The sequence below is a fragment of the Erythrolamprus reginae genome, chromosome 2, assembly GCF_031021105.1.
Source record: "Erythrolamprus reginae isolate rEryReg1 chromosome 2, rEryReg1.hap1, whole genome shotgun sequence".
In the NCBI taxonomy this organism is placed as follows: Eukaryota; Metazoa; Chordata; class Lepidosauria; order Squamata; family Dipsadidae; genus Erythrolamprus; species Erythrolamprus reginae.
The window spans coordinates 159,466,975-159,485,299 of NC_091951.1; the positions used below are offsets into that span (position 1 = coordinate 159,466,975).

The 18,325-nt window shown below is 39.1% G+C and overlaps 1 protein-coding gene across 2 annotated transcripts in view; it reads left to right on the forward strand.

Moving 5' to 3' along the window:
• RPTOR (regulatory associated protein of MTOR complex 1) overlaps positions 1 to 18,325 on the forward strand; it is a 494,232-nt gene that overhangs the window by 368,150 nt on the left and 107,757 nt on the right. For both annotated transcript variants that reach the window (XM_070740207.1, XM_070740208.1), the window contains exons 21-24: positions 4,777 to 4,895; positions 15,264 to 15,367; positions 17,119 to 17,302; positions 18,017 to 18,127. In XM_070740207.1, the coding sequence (XP_070596308.1) occupies positions 4,777 to 4,895; positions 15,264 to 15,367; positions 17,119 to 17,302; positions 18,017 to 18,127 (518 nt within the window). The remainder of the gene's footprint in view (positions 1 to 4,776; positions 4,896 to 15,263; positions 15,368 to 17,118; positions 17,303 to 18,016; positions 18,128 to 18,325) is intronic.

Consider the following 18,325-nt stretch of genomic DNA (forward strand, 5'->3'; position numbering starts at 1 on the left):
CTAATACTGCTGTTTGAATCTTTTATCAGCAAGACAGAATGATAATTAAAACACTGAGTGTTATCTTACCTACTTTTAGTACAATTGTAATACTTTGTTTGTTTGTTTGTTTGTTTATTTATTTATTTATTTATTTATTTATTTATTTGGTTTGTATGCCGCCCCTCTCCGAAGACTCGGGGCGGCTAACAACAATAAAGAAAACAATGTAACAAATCCAATATTAAAAAGCAATCTAAAAAAACCCAATTTAAGAGACCAATCATACAAACAAGCATACCATGTATAAATTCTATAAGACTAGGGAGAAGGGTAAAAGCCTGGTTAAATATCAGTGATAAAATTCTGCTATCAAATATTTGTTCACATGCGTGTGTGTGTGCATGCTATTGCACGCCACGTGTGGCCATATCCATAATTTAAAGCTCCTGTGCTCCATCCCCCTGCGCATGCACACACAACTCCCACATACTGCCCTGATCCTCCCCTGAATGCCCATATAACCACCACCCCACTCCCCCATTTCCTGATTTCCAGTAGGACTGTTTTCTACCCTCCCCAGGCTTCCCTGGAGCCTGGCCAGGGGGGAAACGTCTTCCCTTGTCCCCCGCAGAAGCTCTCCAGGGACCAAAAATGTCATCCCGGAGCCTCTATGTGAACCAAGAATCAGCTGGTCGGCATGCACATGCACACTGGAGTCAACTAGAGCAATGGCTCGTGTGCCATCAGATATGGCTCTGTGTGCCACCTGTGGCACGTGTGCCGTAGGTTCACCATCAAAGCTTTAGTCTACTTGTAACTTTCTAAAATCAACATTCTAGTCACCCCAAGTCTTTAAATTTGTATTCAAAACTTATTTTGCTTAGACTTGAAACTTGCCCAAGAGTTTCCTTGTCATTTCAAAGATTCCCAGTAGCTAAAAAGCAGTTAAGAAGTAATTTAGAAAGTGATTAAGAAATGAGACTCGGCAAACTTTATGTCCAGATAGGCTGCATTATGATGATAAGCTTGATTAAAATCCCTAGACTCGTATGTCAGCCACAAAAATTTCGCCTTTCTGCATCTATCCCCAAGGGGCTTCTCTCCAAAGTACAAGTGGGTTGATTTCATAATCTTTGTTTCTTCCAGAGAATTTTTACTGCCCAGAATTCACCGTCTGGCTTCTGATCCTGCTGCAGTGCCATCCTTGTTCCTTTAGGGATAACTAGTTTATCATGAACCCTCACTGGAAGTCCCACAGAGCTGTCATTGGAGATGCACTTTTAGTGCATATGCTTCTGCCATGCACTTTGTCTCTGCATCTCTTTTTATCGTTACAATCCCTAATGCAAAAATAGAGCTTTTTCCCCTTCCTGCTGTTAGTATTTCTTTTCATCAATGCACTGACTCAGTCAGTTCAAGCTTGACAAGCAGCTAATTTGGATGCATCATTCAAGGGGCTGTGAGCCATTTTTTTTCAATGAAAATAATATACTGTATAAGGAAGGAGAGCAACGGTTCTAAAAATTCATAGAAATTCCTTCTGTTCTCTTCAGCTAATGAGTGAAAGGAATTTCAGTGGTGATATTTTTTTTAAAGGATCAGATTCATTAAAGTCTTGTGCAGGTATTTTTCTTTCTTCATTCTTTATTCCTCAGTCCTGAGAGAAACACGTTGGCTCACATTAACACAAAATATTGGAATATTGAAAGATTCTTTTCCTTTCCGGCTGGTCTTTCATTAACTTTCAAAATAATCTCAAATACCTGTGTTTTCCCAGCTGTGGTTATATAACTTCCTGCATGGAAATAAAAGTAGAAGAGGCAATATGCTGATCAGGGAAAAAGGAGCTGTGAAGAATGCTCTTCCAATGGTAGAAGCTGCCTGATGCCTTGACAGCTGCCATCTTCTTGGCTTTCATCATTTTGCCTGCTTGTTTGTGTCTTCCTGGGTGAATATACGAAAAGCAAAGCTTTTTCAGTGACTCCAAGTCTCTCACACACAAAAGACCTTCATAGATTGTGCCAAGTAGGGAAGGAGCATGAGATGCCAGCCATAATCTAAGATCTCCTAAAATAACAAATGTAACTAAAAGCACGCTTTGATGTTTATTCTAATTCTAGAAATGGCACACCAATCACATGAGATTACCCACTCCACTTGCCCAGGTTGAAAAGCTCATTTGACATGTCTCTTTAAATCACAATGATTTAAAATGTTTTATCAAGATAAGAGCCGAGGTGGCACAGTGGGTAGAGTGCAATACTGCAGGTGAATAAAGCTGACTGCTAGATCTGCAGGTCAGAGGTTCAAATCTCATCACCGTCTCAAGGTTGACTCAGTCTTCCATCCTTCCGAGGTGGTTAAAATGAGGACCCAGATTGTGGGGGCAATATGCTGGCTCTGTTAAAAAGTGCTATTGCTAACATGTTGTAAGCCACCCTGAGTCTAACGAGAAGGGTGGCATAAAAAAATCAAATACTGTAAATAAATAAATTAATTAAATAAGTGGGCACCCACAGTATATCGGGATCCCTGATTATACGGCCTCTGTTCTCAGATTACACAGGTGAGAAACTTGATTTCCACCAAATACTATCCTAATTTCATGAATGAGGAATCCCAATTCACCACTTTTCTGCATAAAAAATGAATTGAATATGTGAAATATCATACCCAGTGGTGCTTTTACATATCTGGACATCATTAGTCCATTAGTGACACCATTAGTCAGTAAATTATTCACAATTTTTTCAGCTTTGAGGAAAAGCCTATTTTCCCCACTATTGGTACTATTGTGGACAACTGCATGTCCATTCAATATGCCAGATTGCCATTGTTTGGATCAGTGGCCATTTAAATGTGTTAAATAAGTAAACTGAATAAGCAATCATTTGATGAAGAGAAGCCAGATATTTCTGGGACAATGAAAATTGAAAATAAGACTTCAACATATAAATACCTGAACCATTATTTATCAAAATAATTAGTATAATATTTAATATCGCCAATTCCGTTGACCATACCATGTTGATCATCGCAGTGGCTGTGTCTTAAACCATATTGTAAATGGTTACAGTAATAAGATTTCCTTTCTGACTATTTACAATTTATCTTTCCCCAGGTACTTAAATATTTGTAGTTTAGGATTACATTTAATGTACCGGACACAAAAGACTATAATTCACCAAATTTTATGACATAATAAGTGTGTTAGTTTTCAAGATATTGCTAGATTTTAATTTCATTTACTGAGGGATTACTACAAGTTTCCCCCTGGGATTGTTAATAATGTGGATAATGGGATAAAATCAAAATAAGAAAATATAATTAGATTGCCTTCATCTAAATCCATTACCTTGGTCAGTGCATATTCCAGAACTGGTAAAAGTTACACAAATAATTGCACGCCTGTAAAAAAAAAAGTTAATGATGAGGAAAAGTGATACATTTATTTTTGCTTGGGGGAAAAAGAGAAAAGAAACACCTAGAATTGTTTATAACAAACATGTAAAAAAGGTGGATAAAAATGTTTCTCCTTCTCTGTTAAAAGCGGAACTTCAAATTATCAAGTGAATTTGAATGCTGGCAAATTACCTCTTCATATGGAATACATAGCTAAATTTAAAAACACATTATCACAAACAATGGCACCATGGGGGAATAAAGAGGCTTTAAGCTTGAATTAGACAAATTCATATAGAATAAGAAGTTCATTGGCTACTATTGAGGATCACCATATTTAGGGCTTCTTTGCATGATTATCTTGGGATAAGAAAGAATAACTCTGGTTTTTTATCTTGTTTAGACGCCCTAAAGCAGTGATGGCGAACCTATGGCACGGGTGCCACAGGTGCCACGCGGAGCCATATCAGCTGGCATACGAGCCGTTGCCCTAGCTCAGCTCCAACATGCCTGTGTGTGCCAGCCAGCTGATTTTTGGCTCATACAGAGGCTCTGGGAGGGCATTTTTTGGCTTCCAGCGAGCCTCTGGGGGGATGGGGGAGGGCGTTTTTACCCTCCCCTCACTCCAAGAAAGTTTTTGGAGCCTGGGGAGGACAAAACACAAGCCCACTGGGCCCACAAGAAGTTGGGAAACAGTCCATTTCCGTCCTCCAGTGGTCCTCCGAGGGGCGGGGGAAGCTGATTTCACCCTCCTCAGGCATTGAATTATGGGGATGGGCACTCACGCATGTGCGATAGCATGCACGCACACTCTTTTGGCACCTGAGGAAAAAAAGGTTCGCCATCACTGCCCAAAAGTATAATCTAATCTGTTGTTTTTCCAACAGAGGGACACATCAAAAGAAAAAAAAATACTGAAGTGGCTTTTTCAGATTTGAGCTTCAATAATTTATATCCATCTTCAAATTCTTGATTTCCTATGCAAATAATACTGTGGCTAACCTCTAATGGCGGTGCTAGATTTAGAAAAATCGCCATTCTGTTGAACAAACTGTACTAATCTGGTCTGCATATATTGCAATAATAGCAGAAAGTCACACTAAAATCAAAAACAAAGCAAGGTTTTATACTTGTGTGATTATGTATGAATTAGACCAGATGCCTCAAAGGTAGACTATTGTAAGCCTACCTTTGTGAGTTAAGCAGTTACCTCAGTCTATACGCCTGTTTCAAAGCACTCTGCATATTAATAAACAGTATGGTCTTATTTTTGTTTATTTACCATTAAGTCTGATATATTGTCAACATCCTGGGATCATCATATAAAATGACAATTTGGCGATTGACTTTCACTCAGATATATTTTCTTGCTTTATTCCTCTTTGTTTCCAGGGGTATCTTTCAATAGTATTTATACACAAATTTGGAGAGTCCTCTTACACCTGGCTGCTGATCCATACCCTGATGTTTCAGACCTGGCTATGAAAGTGCTGAACAGCATTGCTTACAAGGTAAATGTGGGTGGAGTGGGGAGTTAATAGGATGAACAATAGGCAAATGGGTGTTCTTTTGGACAGCATTTTGAGATAATTTTATCAGATCATGAGTTTGTCATGTAATCTGTGATAGGATATTTTCAATAAATTTGTTCAGTTAACTGTCAATTCGCATTTTTACAGGTAAACCCCTTGACTTACAACCTTCTATTTAATGTCTGTTGAAAAGAAAAGGAACTGTGTTTTATGACCCGTTCTCACACTTATAAACATCCCTACAGTCACGTGTTCAAACTTTAGGTGCTTGGCAATTGGCACATATTTACAATGATTGCAGCATCTTGGAGTTCTGATGTTGTCATTTGCAACCTTTCTAAGGAGCTTCCAAAAAGCAAGACAATGGGGAAACCAGATTCACTTAACAACTGTAGTGACTCACTTTACAATCATGGCAAAAAAATCATCACATGGGGAATTATTCATTTAACAATTGCCATGTAAATTTTGAGCTCAATTGTGGTCATAAGTCAAGGACTATCTGAATCCTGTCTTCAACATAGAGTCATGGGCTAAATAATTGCACTTAATGATCTGCAAGGTTTATAAAATAATCTTTGTCATCGGGGATGGGTTCTAACTTACCTTGCCACCGGTTCGCTTCCTCTCGTGCCATGTGGCTGTGTGCACATTGCATGGACCCCCCCATGCTTTGTGCAGCATCTGTGCATGCGCAGTGGCAAAAACCTCAAAAAAGAATCCCCAAAAAAGGAGCCAAAACCAAGATGATGGTGCACTGTGCAGTGCCGAAAACTCAGTTTCTGTGCATGCCCAGAAGCAAAAATCAGCAAAAAAATTCCACCAAAAAGATGGCAGCATCCATAGACTGCCATTGACAGAACTGGCTCGGTGATGTCCAGACCACAAAGACCTGGCTTTGCCGGTAAGCCTGGGAGCCATGAATTAACAACTATCATGGCCAAATTTTATGAATGGAATGCATGCATATTGACTGGTTAGTTTAACTTGGGTTTTAATTAAGGTTTTATAGTTAGATTGTACATTTGACTTCTTTTCATTGTTTTTGTATTTTATATTGTTGTAAATCACCCTGAGTCCTTCAGGATTGGGTGGCATAAAAGTCAAATTAAATAAATAAAATAAATGTCATAATGGTTTACTTCCAGTTCTATAGAACCGGTGTGAACCGGGAGGAACCTACCTCTGCTTGTAATCTATAATAGCACTGGAAAAGAAGTTTTATTCTCTTCAAAATGTTAGTGATCTACATTGACTAGAGGGCGCAGGGGAGAAAGAAAAATAGTAAAATTATACAATAATATATATGGCTAGTTGATGAGGCCAGAATAAGGCTGAAATAGCGCTATCCTAGTCTCCCTTAATTTTAAAAATTCAGCAAAAACATGCGTATATATATATACACACATGGGGTGGCGTAGCAGGTAGAGTACTGTACTGCAGGCCACTGAAGCTGACTGTAGAACTGAAGGTCAGCGGTTCAAATCTCATCACCGGCTCAAGGTTGACTCAGCCTTCCATCCTTTCAAGGTAGGTAAAACGAGGACCCGGATTGTGGGGACAATATGCTGGCTCTGTTAAAAAGTGCTATTGCTAACATGTTGTAAGCCACCCTGAGTCTAAGGAGAAGGGCGACATAAAAATCAAATAAATAAATAAATATATTATAATATATTTAAAATACATTTTGGTTTTATATTCTCTCTTTCTCGGGCCTGTTTCCTTTCCCCAAACGAACAGAGTAAATAAATTATGCACCCTAGATCACCTCCCCTAATATTATAATCCTTGCAGATCATTAACAATTTTTGATGGGAATCATGTACCAGGTAAGAATGGGAGACCATATTCCTGAAGGAAACTAGCTTCCAATCCCTATATTTATGCTTTCATTGGTACCCTGTTTTTGTGGCACTCAACTTCTTAGCTAAATAAATAATCTTGCTCCATCTTTTCATAAGGAAAATTCATTGAAGTTATATAGGCACTTAAATAGCAATGTTGTATGCCTGTCAAATGTTTGACAGCTCAAAATTTAGTGGCCTTGAAATTGGCAGCCTGATACAGGAGAGAGAAACCACAAAATCTGAGATTTGGCAAATGGTAGTAGAGTAAACTACTTGATGGCCAAGTATTTCAACAGTCTCTAATTATTCAGTTACTATTCACTTTCTCTGTTTCCTTTTCTTTGGGCTTTTATATCATTATGTTGGATAAATAAATTGAGAAGTTTTACATGTGGCATACTTATTCAGAGAGTCTTTTACCCTGCTGATAATTGATGTTTTCTGCCAGCATAAGAATTTCTGGACCATATCCAGAATGCATTATGCATTTTCCTAGCTTTATACAGATTATAATAGAAAAAATGGTACAGTATAGCTTAGCGTAGAGGGGGAAGCAATAGAAAACTAAGCATTTGATGAATATCTGAATATTATCCTATATATAAAAAAGTATTTGAACAACTATGTCCCATAAATTAATGCTGAAGATATATGAAGTCACAATTGCCGTGTGGTGGTTATTAGCACCACTGAGCAAACAAGCCATCAGTCTGTTTTAGCAAAGGAAAGAATTTATTTTGTTATTCACCCAAAGTGGATTTTGGAAGCATGACTGGATTGTGTTTCTAAAACGTACAAAATTAAGAAACATTCATAATATTTTAGAGCTTTTATATAAGATTTCAGGTATGAGATCATCAATGTTTTTTGTACCATATTTTTCACAGTATAAGACACACCGCAGTATAAGATGCACCTAGATTTTAGAGGTGGAAAACAAGGAAAAAAGTATTCTGAACCAAATGGTGTAGTAATGTATTATTTAATAAAATACTAGTGTAGCAGAATACTTTTTACAAACATATATACTTTTTACAACCATGTTTACTTTTTACAAAACTTCAAACTTGACACTTTTAAGACTTGTGGACTTCAACTCCCAGAATTCCTCCTCCAGTCATAGGGATAATTAGATAGGGTAATTAGAAGGCAAAACCAGCCCCATTTAGGCAAAGGGTCTGGGAAGCATGGCAGGAGCTCCTGGGTGTTGTGGGAGCCAAATATGCCTCAATTTTTGTGGAAAAAAAACAGGCAAAAATACCCTCATTTTTCATAAAAATTAATGTCAATACAAACTGTAGTCAGAAGTAACAACAACACAGATTAACTGTGATCCAATTCCTTCTCTTTACATCCAACAGACATGATCTTTAGTTAAAGTGTCATAGGATGTGACCTCATTTTTTCTTTGTCCCATTGCCCAGAGTTCTTCAAGGCTTTAACAAGTCTCTTTAATAAATCAAATAGAAAAAAAGATTTCCACACCAGTCTCTTGGTTTATAATTTTTATTTCCTTTTAAATGTTAATGTCTCCACCAGTTTGTTTTCTACATCTAGCAAAACATCCTTTTCTAAATCATTATCTAGCTTTGTCATCTGCAAATTCTGTTTTGATACCATCTCTGTTTTTCTGCTTTTGTTGTTTCTTCAATAACATCTTTTGGACATAGTCTATCCAATAGAAACAGATATCATTACTGACACTATTGATATTGTGGCTACTATTTTCTGATTCCATTCTTCAAAAGTCAATCATCATCAATCATCAATCAGAATAGAGTTGGAAGGGACTTTGGGGGTCTTCTAGTCCAATCCCCTGCTCAAGCAGGAGATACTATACCATTTCAGATAGGTGGTTGTCCAGTCTTTTCTTAAAAACCTCCAATGATGAAGCACCTATTTCTGAAGTCAAGCTGTTCCACTAGTTCCACTAGCTGTCCTCATTGTCAGGAAGTTTTTCCTTAATCCCACGTTGCTTCTCTTCTTAATTAGTTTCCATCCATTGTTTCTTGTCTTGCCTTCTGATGCTTTGGGATACTCTGGAATACTGCTACCGTGTTTCCCCGAAAATAAGACAGTGTCTTACTTTCTTTTTATCCCCAAAAGCCCCACTACGTCTTACTTTCAGGGTATGTCTTATATTGGGAAAAAATTGAAAGGGTCGCGTTCCCGAAGGCGGCATCTCCCCAGAGTCCAGAAGGGCAGCCGCAGGACAGGAGCCTCGTGAGCCCTTTTCCAAGTTCAACCTCAGGGCTCCAGGGCAGCCTCCTCAAGGGCGACAGCCGCCCTCGTTCTCCTCCTCTTCCTCCTCCTCCATCACCGCCACCACGCCGCGCTGCTCACCCAGAGTGAGGGGAGGAGGATCTGAAGAGAGCGCCAATGGGAAGGAAGCGCCCCGACCTCGCCCACCTCGACTGCCGCGGAGGAACCGGGCCCGCCGTGAGGGAGGCGGCACCGACTTTTGCACACACAAAAAAGAAGCTGCTTTCGGAATCCACCGCTTCTAGGAAGTGACGCCTTCCCAAAATCCTTACCGCAAGAGGCGAAGTTGGCGCTCGGCTCGGTTGATGACGACAACAACAGCAGCGTCTCGCGCGTGCCTTCCCCACCCCCCTTCGCGCGCTATCTATTAATAAGAGTCCTGAGGCGGCTGCAATCCATGGCGAAGCGAAGCGGCAGCTGCTCCTCCCTTCGCTGCTTCTCGCCCCAAAATGGGGAGGGGGGTGTTTCTTTTCCGCTCTCGGCTCGGCTCACACTTGAGCTTCCCGCCCCCACGCTGGGAATTCTACCTCACAGCAGCAGCAGCCCCGATCCCAACCCTGCCCTGCCATGACGCGCGGTGACGTATAGCATATTTTGATTTAATATTGTCTTTTAGCCCAAATGTTTTGACTTTATGTACTTTTCTTAACTATCCTGACATTAATTTTGGATATTATCTTGTGATGGTTAATAGCTGCATCAAGGTTAAGTAAGTACATAGAAGAAGGTTACAATATTATAAATTATATCCTTAATGAAGCCTGATAGTAGAAAGCTGCCAGAGAGAAATTTATATCATGCTGTAATGCACATGTTTGTCAGAAGGTATCAGGAAACTAACTCTTCATTTTCCTTTTTTCTCATGAATATACACGAGCTGGGAATTAACCCTTTTTTGTCCCAATGATAATGGATGGTGGTGATCCAACTGCTATCACCGTTTCAATGATTTGAGGGAAACTAAATGCATCAGCTTCAAGCGAGTATATTTTCCTCTCTTATAACTCTATTCTGGCTGCATGTTAAGGGATCATGGGAAGGTTTAGATTCAGATAACCAAGAACTCACCTAGAATGCCTGCTTTGTACCAGGGCCATAATTAGATATTGGTTGGCAGAACAACAAGAACTGATGGGGTTTCTGTCAATGGGGAGTTTAAAGAGATACATTTCTTTTTCTCTTTGATTTTACAAATTAGATTTGCTAAATGTATCCGTCTGCTATATTGTGGCCTTTCACAAATGACTTTGAATCAAAGGGAGTAGAGCAAAGGTGGGCTGCTGCCAGAACAGCTAATTGCACGTAGCTCCGTGGCTCTGGAACATGAGTGCAGGATCGAGTGAAATTATGCTTCCTGCACCTGTGCAGGTAGCAAAATCATACACAGGGATGCACGTGCGGGCACATTTTGGCAAGGTTTTTTGCTTCCCCACATGATTTTTATACTCCGTATTCTACCTTCGTTATCTACATAGATTTGCTCTGGTTGAAGTCTTTCCCTGATGTATACTGCTATACCTCTTTTTTTTTAATCTGCTAGTGCAGTAAATAATTTGCCCAGTTTTTTATTTTCTAATAGTTTAGCATCCTGTTTTCTAATATGGACCTCTTGTAGGTATAATATATCCGCATTTTCTTTCTGTAGTTTAGTCATTTTCTGTTTCCTTTCTATAGTGGAATTCAGGCCATTGATATTTATAGAGAATATTTTTAGTGTTTTCATTCCTTACTGTTTTTTTGCCGCTGCTCTTGTCACTTTCTTTTCCTCCCTCTGCAATCTCTTCATTATTATTCCACTATTTTGTGCGAAAAGTATATTAATATTCTTCCCTAATCTAGATATTTTCCATTGCCATTCTTAGTGTGATAATCTTCCCTAATCTATAAACCCCACTGCCAATCCCAGCGAAATAATCTTCCCTAATCTGTGTGTCACTGTCATATCAGTGCAATAATCTTCCCTATTCTAATTATTTTCACTGCTAAATGCAGTGCCATAATCTTCCCTAATCTATACATATTTCCCTAATCTATATATTATCCCTAATTCTAAATATCTTCCACTATCGAACTCAATGTGATAATCTTCCCTAATCTATTGATTTTAACTCTTCATTGTTTCATCTGTCTTTTCTTATAATGCATAACATAATTAGTGCTAGTTATTATCCCATATTAATCATACTCCTGTTATTGTAGCTCTCCCCCCTTTTCTTTTTTCCCCTTCCTCCCACTTTGTTTACCACCATAAATCAAATAGACAATTTATAATTCAATCAATCGGAATAATAATTTTTTAAAAAGAAAGGAGAGAGCAAAGAACAAAAGAGAAAAAAATGTCATACAAAAATAATCATAATCATTGTCAAATATCTCACCTATATTATACGCAATGATCAAAGCTATTTTCATTTTTTTGCATTTATAAGCCATTAAATTTTCTTCTCTTATATAATTCTTCCATTTTACACTTTATATCACTTGCTTATCTATTTGTATATATAGAGCGAGTATATATATTTTCATTGGTAAGCTCCCATAAGATTAAAATGTTAATAAATCCCATTCATTATGTACATGAAATTCTTTTTATAATTTATAACTTTGTGAGGAAAAAGAAAAGAGGAAAAAGAAAGTGCTAATATCTTTTAGTAACTTCTAAATAACTTTAGTAACTTCTAAATATTCTTACAAGTATTTTAATTTTAATTTTCTTAAAAGTATTTAATTCTTAAAAGTATTTAATTTCACTTTATATTATTCAATGTACGTTCAGTCAGATCAGGCAGTCCAAATGTAATTTCAGTCAAATCAATCAGTCCAATTAGATCAAATCAATTCAAATCAGTTTAATTCAGTTCAAATAATTTCATCTTCAACATTGTCTTCCTTCCATGCATTGTCTTCCTTCCATGCATTAGATGGACAGCAAGAATACTGTCTTTAAACCTGTAGCAAACTGCTATTTTTCCTCCGGCCACATGATGTCGCTAGGTGATCAATTTTCCAAGTCTTCTCTAAATAGCTCTTTTATTGTTCCTTCCGGTTTTAGTGATTTGAATTCCAGTCTTATGTTGCTCTTTGTTTATAGAAGAAAAGAAAGATAAGGATTCCACAACAGAAGTTTAAAATTCCAAATGGCGAATTTCAAAGAAAACCAATTAAGTAGTTAGAAAAAATCAAATGAAGGGCAATTTGCTACTTTAGAAGCTTCCACCGAAATGCCACACTGCACAGATAGCTGCTTTCTTCAATCTCAGGCCATTTTAATTCCGTCCAGCAACCAAGCGAGAAACAAAAGTCTAAAATCCCATTTTGACACTCTCTGCTTACCACCATAGACAGGAAATCCATTCTTCCCCTCTGCATGTAACTCTTCCAATTCTCTTTCCAGATGGAATCATTCTGCTACCATCCTGGCTCCGCAGTTGTGTCGGAACAGGCATGGCTGCCAGTCAGGTTTCACCACAGCCAGTGTGATACAAGCCAGTTCGCCCAGCGGGGCATGCTAGCCCCTGCCTGGCCCCTGGACAATAGGACTTGGGGACATTTCCCAAGAGAGTGGGAAATATCCCAGTGCTGCGGCCATGAGACCCCACCCCCTAATCAACTCTAATACAATTTGTAGTTATTTAAAAATGAGCTGGCATTCCAAACTATTTAAAACAATTAGATGGGTAAGAAACTTTTTCCCTAGCCCATAGAAGATAATCAAATTATGTTTTATGATTGAATGTGTTGTTCTAACAAAAGAAAGTTGATTAAGAAAAAAAATGTAATAAATAAACCTAGAATTGTTGCCAAGCAATTCCATGATGGGCTTTTCATAAGACAAAGTCAGTTTGACCTCCAGATACAACTTATACAAGCTGTAGCTTTTCTTACTACTTTAGTTAGAGCTAGTACGGTATTACTGCAAATTCACAAATTATTCATCCTCTGAAGGCCACAACATACTTTGAGTGGGGGGGAGAGGCAGCCCTTTCTTTCTTGATGGCATAGTGCTTTTTTAAAAATCATCTAGTGGAGATGTCAAACGAAACAAGCCATTTTCAAGGCCCATGCAGCCAGGTGAATGCTTGAGGAGAAATAATAAGTGCTCTGTTCCATAAATGCTGAAGCTGTTTGGGTGTCCTCGGCAGCACTGGGTGTAAAGAGCAAATGCAGATACTCTTGGAACATTGTCTCCTGTTTATGCTATTTATTTCTGCAGGTTCCCAAGTGTCCTGTTGATTACTTTTTACACCTTTTTTAATACAACTGCTGAGATCTTAATAGCCATCAACAGTCTCTTTTGATTTGATGGATTCCTATAAGTGAAGGTCTCTCCTCCATTAGAAACTTCACAGCTGTACGCCTTCTCTTTCTGTTCCTTCTCCCTTTGCTCAGAATCTCAAGAAATGGCAAATGAGGTTCATCCTTATGTCTTTGGGGAACTGTAGGAAGTGTTGTGTTTATTTTGTTGCTCCATTTTATTTATTGCACCAGAAGCTAATGTAACACACTAACCGAACATTTCAAGAGAAGTTCAAGTAAAGGACCCTGGTTTTGAATCATAAAGTAACATTTCACCCCCCAAGCACGCTGGGAATGTTTGATCCTATGGGCCTTGACAGATTATTCTATTGTTAAAGTATTATTTACTCTACTTCATCTGTTTGTGAATTATTCTTCCTTCTGGAAAAAAAGTTGATATGTGAAGGTTCTTGGGTTTAGGCAACAAGGCCAGATGTTGAAATTTTTATCATAGTGTATTAAGTTAAATAGCATGCACAGAAGCAAAAAACCCGCAACAATTCAGAAAAAAAGACAGTGCTGCTTGACGGAACAGCACCGGAGCAGTCGCACACAAATTGTGCAATCTGGCGGACACTACCAGTACAGAGTCACCTAGCGCACCAGTAGGAACACACCACTGATCTGTGAGCATGTGAGGCATTGCCCTATGTCAGCTCCAGTGCGCATGTGCATACTGGCCAGCTGATTTTCAGCCTTCTGGAGGGGGGGGCTGTTTTCACTCTCTCCATGCTTCAGGAAAACCTCTGTAGCCTTGGGTGGTGAAAAATGGCCCTAACGGAAGTTCATTTCTGAACTTCCTGTAGGCCCATTGGGCCTGTTTTTCGTCATCCACAGGCTCCAGAGGCTTTCCTGAAGCTTGGGGAGGGCAAAAAACAGCCCAATGGAAGTCCGGAGGCTTCATTGAGGCCTGTGTGCACACTGGGGGGGGGGGGCAACAGTAGAGAGTTGTGTACGCACATGTGTGTGGGGGGCATTGCATTATGGGTGTAGATACAGGAGCGTGCGCTAACACGCACGCACACACCCTTTTGCCACCTGAGCAAAAAAAGGTTCGCCCACTCTGGTATAGAGACTAATCATCTTCTTTTAAAGACCCTGTAATCCCTTGCGGGGTGAAGTCAGGCAACTGAATGGAGCTTCGTGTTTACTGGCCAGATGCCCCTCCTGTCGCAAATGCAGAGATTGTTTCAGTAGATATATTCTCATTGTGCCCAGAGATAGAAATATCTGCCTCTACCTAAGATCAAACTCACAGCCTCCTGTTTGTGACGAAAAAGCTCCACCTCTAGGACACCATGGTATAGAGACTAATGAACCTATTATATTAAAGGAGGGTAGATGTATGACCTAGATCAGTGGTGGCGAACCTATGGCACGGGTGCCACAGGTGGCACGCGGAGCCATATCTGCTGGTATCTGAGCCATTGCCCTAGCTAAAGCTCCAACATGCATATGTGTGCTGGCCAGTTGATTTTTGGCTCACACAGAGGCTCTGGGAGGGCGTTTTTGGCTTCCAGAGAGCCTCTAGGGGAGATGGGGGAGGGCTTTTTTACCTTCCTCCAGCTCCAGGGAAATCTTTGGGGCCTGGGGAGGGAGTAACACGATCCTACTGAGCCCACCAGAAGTTGTGAAACAGGCCATTTCCGGCCTCCAGAGGACCTCCGGGGGGATGGAGGAAGCTGTTTTCACCCTCCCGGGGCATTGAATTATAGGTGTGGGCACTCGCGCATGCACGATTGTGCACACGCACAATCTTTCAGCACCCAAGGAAAAAAAGGTTTGCCATCACTGACCTCGATTCTTCTTTGATGGACAGGCAGTAGTATAACAATACTAGTGCTGGAGAGTGACTCTACTTCCCTTTATTTCCAAATGTGAAAATCATACCGAACAGAGGTTGGCATCTGTTTCTCTCACTTGTTAATTTTTTGTTTCCTAGGCAACTGTAAATGCCCGCCCTCAGCGCATCCTTGACACATCCTCTGTCACGCATTCTGCCCCAGCCAGTCCTACTAACAAAGGCATGCACATACATCAAGTAGGGTAAGTTGCCTATATGTTTGATTCTGTGCCATATCCAAATTTAAAAGGTGTATATTGTAGAGGCACCATTCTTTGTGCAAACTTATATGGAACTACTTGTCTATTTACGATCTTTTTTTTCCTGTGAGAGCCTTTAAGCATACTTTTTCTTTTCCTATCTAATGTCCCTCTAATGTAGCATTTGCAATGAAGACTGCAACACCTCAAGTGTCCTTCTGAATTAACTCTGATTCATTCCCCATTAGTACTAAAGCTTTTAGTCAAAGGAAACCTAAACAACATTGCTTATGACTCAGTTTTAGATTCAGGATGGAAAGAAATTGATCTTTGTGCCAGAAACATCTTTATCATATAATACTTTTAAAAATGACAGATACATTGGGAGCCACTTGCATTATGCACTGAACCTTCAGGCTTTATAGAATACAGAAGACAGGTTCATCCTGTGTTTATAGAATACAGGTTCATCCTGTGTTGGGGAAAAAATTAAGAGGCTTTTTTGTTCCAAACATCATACTGAAAACTAGAAAAACACCTATTAGTATATTCATACTATAATTTTATTGGGGCAAATATAAGTAAGAGAGGAAGGCAAAGGCTAGGGGATGGGAGTACAGTGTTCCCTCGCTTTTCGCGGGGGATGCGTTCTGAGACTACCCGCGAAAGTTGAATTTCCGCGAAGTAGAGATGCGGAAGTAAATACACTATTTTGGGCTATGAACAGTATCACAAGCCTTCCCTTAACACTTTAAACCCCTAAATTGCAATTTTCCATTCCCTTAGCAACCATTCAGATGATTACACACCATGTTTATTTATTAAAGTTTATTAAAAAAAATATTTATTAAAGGCAGACGAAAGTTTGGCGATGACATATGACGTCATCAGGTGGGGAAAACGGTGGTACAGTAGTCCCTCGCTATACCGCGCTTCACCTACTGCGGCTTCACTTCATCGCGGGTTTCTGAGGAAGTCGATCAGCAGATTTAAACAGCCCGCCGAACTCGATCGGCAGGTTTTTCAAAAAAAAAAAATATCTAAAATTGTAAATACTGTATTTAAATACTGTATCTAAAATAAATACTGTGTGGGAAGGGTTTATAAACACTTAAAACAATGAAAACTTACCAAACAATTACAATATAAATACTTAAATAAGTACTATCAGTCGATAAATTCCCCATCGCGGATTTCACCTATCGCGGCCAGGTCTGGAACGTAACACCAGCGATAGGTGAGGGACTACTGTATAGGGGGAAAACCCGCGAAGTATTTTTTAATTTATATTTTTGAAAAACCGTGGTATAGACTTTTCGCGAAGTTTGAACCCGCGAAAATCGAGGGAACACTGTATAGCTTAAAAATACTATTATCTAGAAAAATAGAGGTTAAGGTAAAACAATTAGGCTAGGCTGGAAACCAGGAAACGGTGAGTTCTAGTTCCACCTTAGGCACAAAATGATTTGGTGTCATTCTGTATCTCAGCCTTACAAAGCAACCTTTGTAACAATTCACTTCTGAAATCATGCCAAGAAAATTGTAGGAACTAGTCTAGGCAGTTGTCTGGAGACAAAAACAGACTCAAGCACACCCATACGAATGAACAACATGGCAACTAAAGGAAAGAGGTTGAGTGTGAGTTGCTAAAGAAAAACTCAACTCTACCGCAGGTTAAGTTTTTGCCTTGCATTAGGAAAAACCATGAATTGCAATCCATATTTTCACTCTTTATTTTCATTTCCTATTATTAGAGGGTCACCTCCAACTGCCAGTACCAGCAGTTCTAGTTTGACCAATGATGTGACAAAGCAGTCTGTCAATCGGGACATCTCATCCGTAAGACCTGCCAATGCTGGCAACGTGGGACCGCAGTACACTCCCCACTCCCACCAGTTTCCCAGGACAAGGAAAATGTTTGACAAAGGCCCAGATCAGGTGAGAAGGTTATCTTTGTTGTTTTCAACATGCACCTGAGTAGCATTTCTATTCCTCAGTTAGGGCTTTGTTTCCTGTTTTATTTCTTCTTGCATTTTTCTTTAACCTATCTATTACTTTTAGATTTCCGTAAACTTTCACTGACGTTTTATAACCAAGAACTTTTTCACATGCAATGGTTTTAACCATGAACTATTGAAAAGTTTGAAATAGTGTTATTGGAGTCTTCCTATATTATGCAGCATAAAGGAAAGCACATTAAATTGTTACAATTAATACTTTGACCATCAAAGTGATTTTGTTTCTCTTTCATCAAAGCAACAGGGGGATTCTGAACTTCTCAATTGATACTCATAGGAGTTGTATCTACAAGGCATTGTGTTTATAGAGATTTTCATTCATCCAGGTCAAGGTTGCTCCAAAAGTGTTTTTTTTTTCCCCAAAAGGCAACTGGACTTTCTTGGAAGAAGCTTCTTTCACAAGAAGTGGAATATTTTCAAAGAAAAAAAATAAGAATGTCCAGTTGCCTTTTGGAAAAACCACCTTGGGGATGATATGGAAGTCACAAATTCTATCTGAAACCATATCTGGCAATCTTCGTTTCTCATGAACAGTATTTTTATTAGTATGGCAATTAATGATACATTGAATTTATCTGAAAAAGAGGCCAAGTATATTCTGTAACTAAAGCACATATATTTTTCTCCTTAATAGATAACTGATGATACTGATGATACTGTGTGTCCCAAAAATTTTATGACAGCAGCAATGCAGACAGGGTTTTGTGATTGGAGTGCTAAGTATTTTGCCCAGCCGGTAATGAAGGTACAGTTAAATTTTCTTTGCATGAATCTTTTCTAAAAAAGTAAAAACATACAAATGCACAATCCATTAAAAAAAGAAAACAATTTGCAAACAAATAAACATTTACACACATAAATACACACACACACACATTTATAAAACACCCATTTTTGAGAGGGCCCAAGACTGTTTATAATGCAATGAAAACAAATCAAAGTA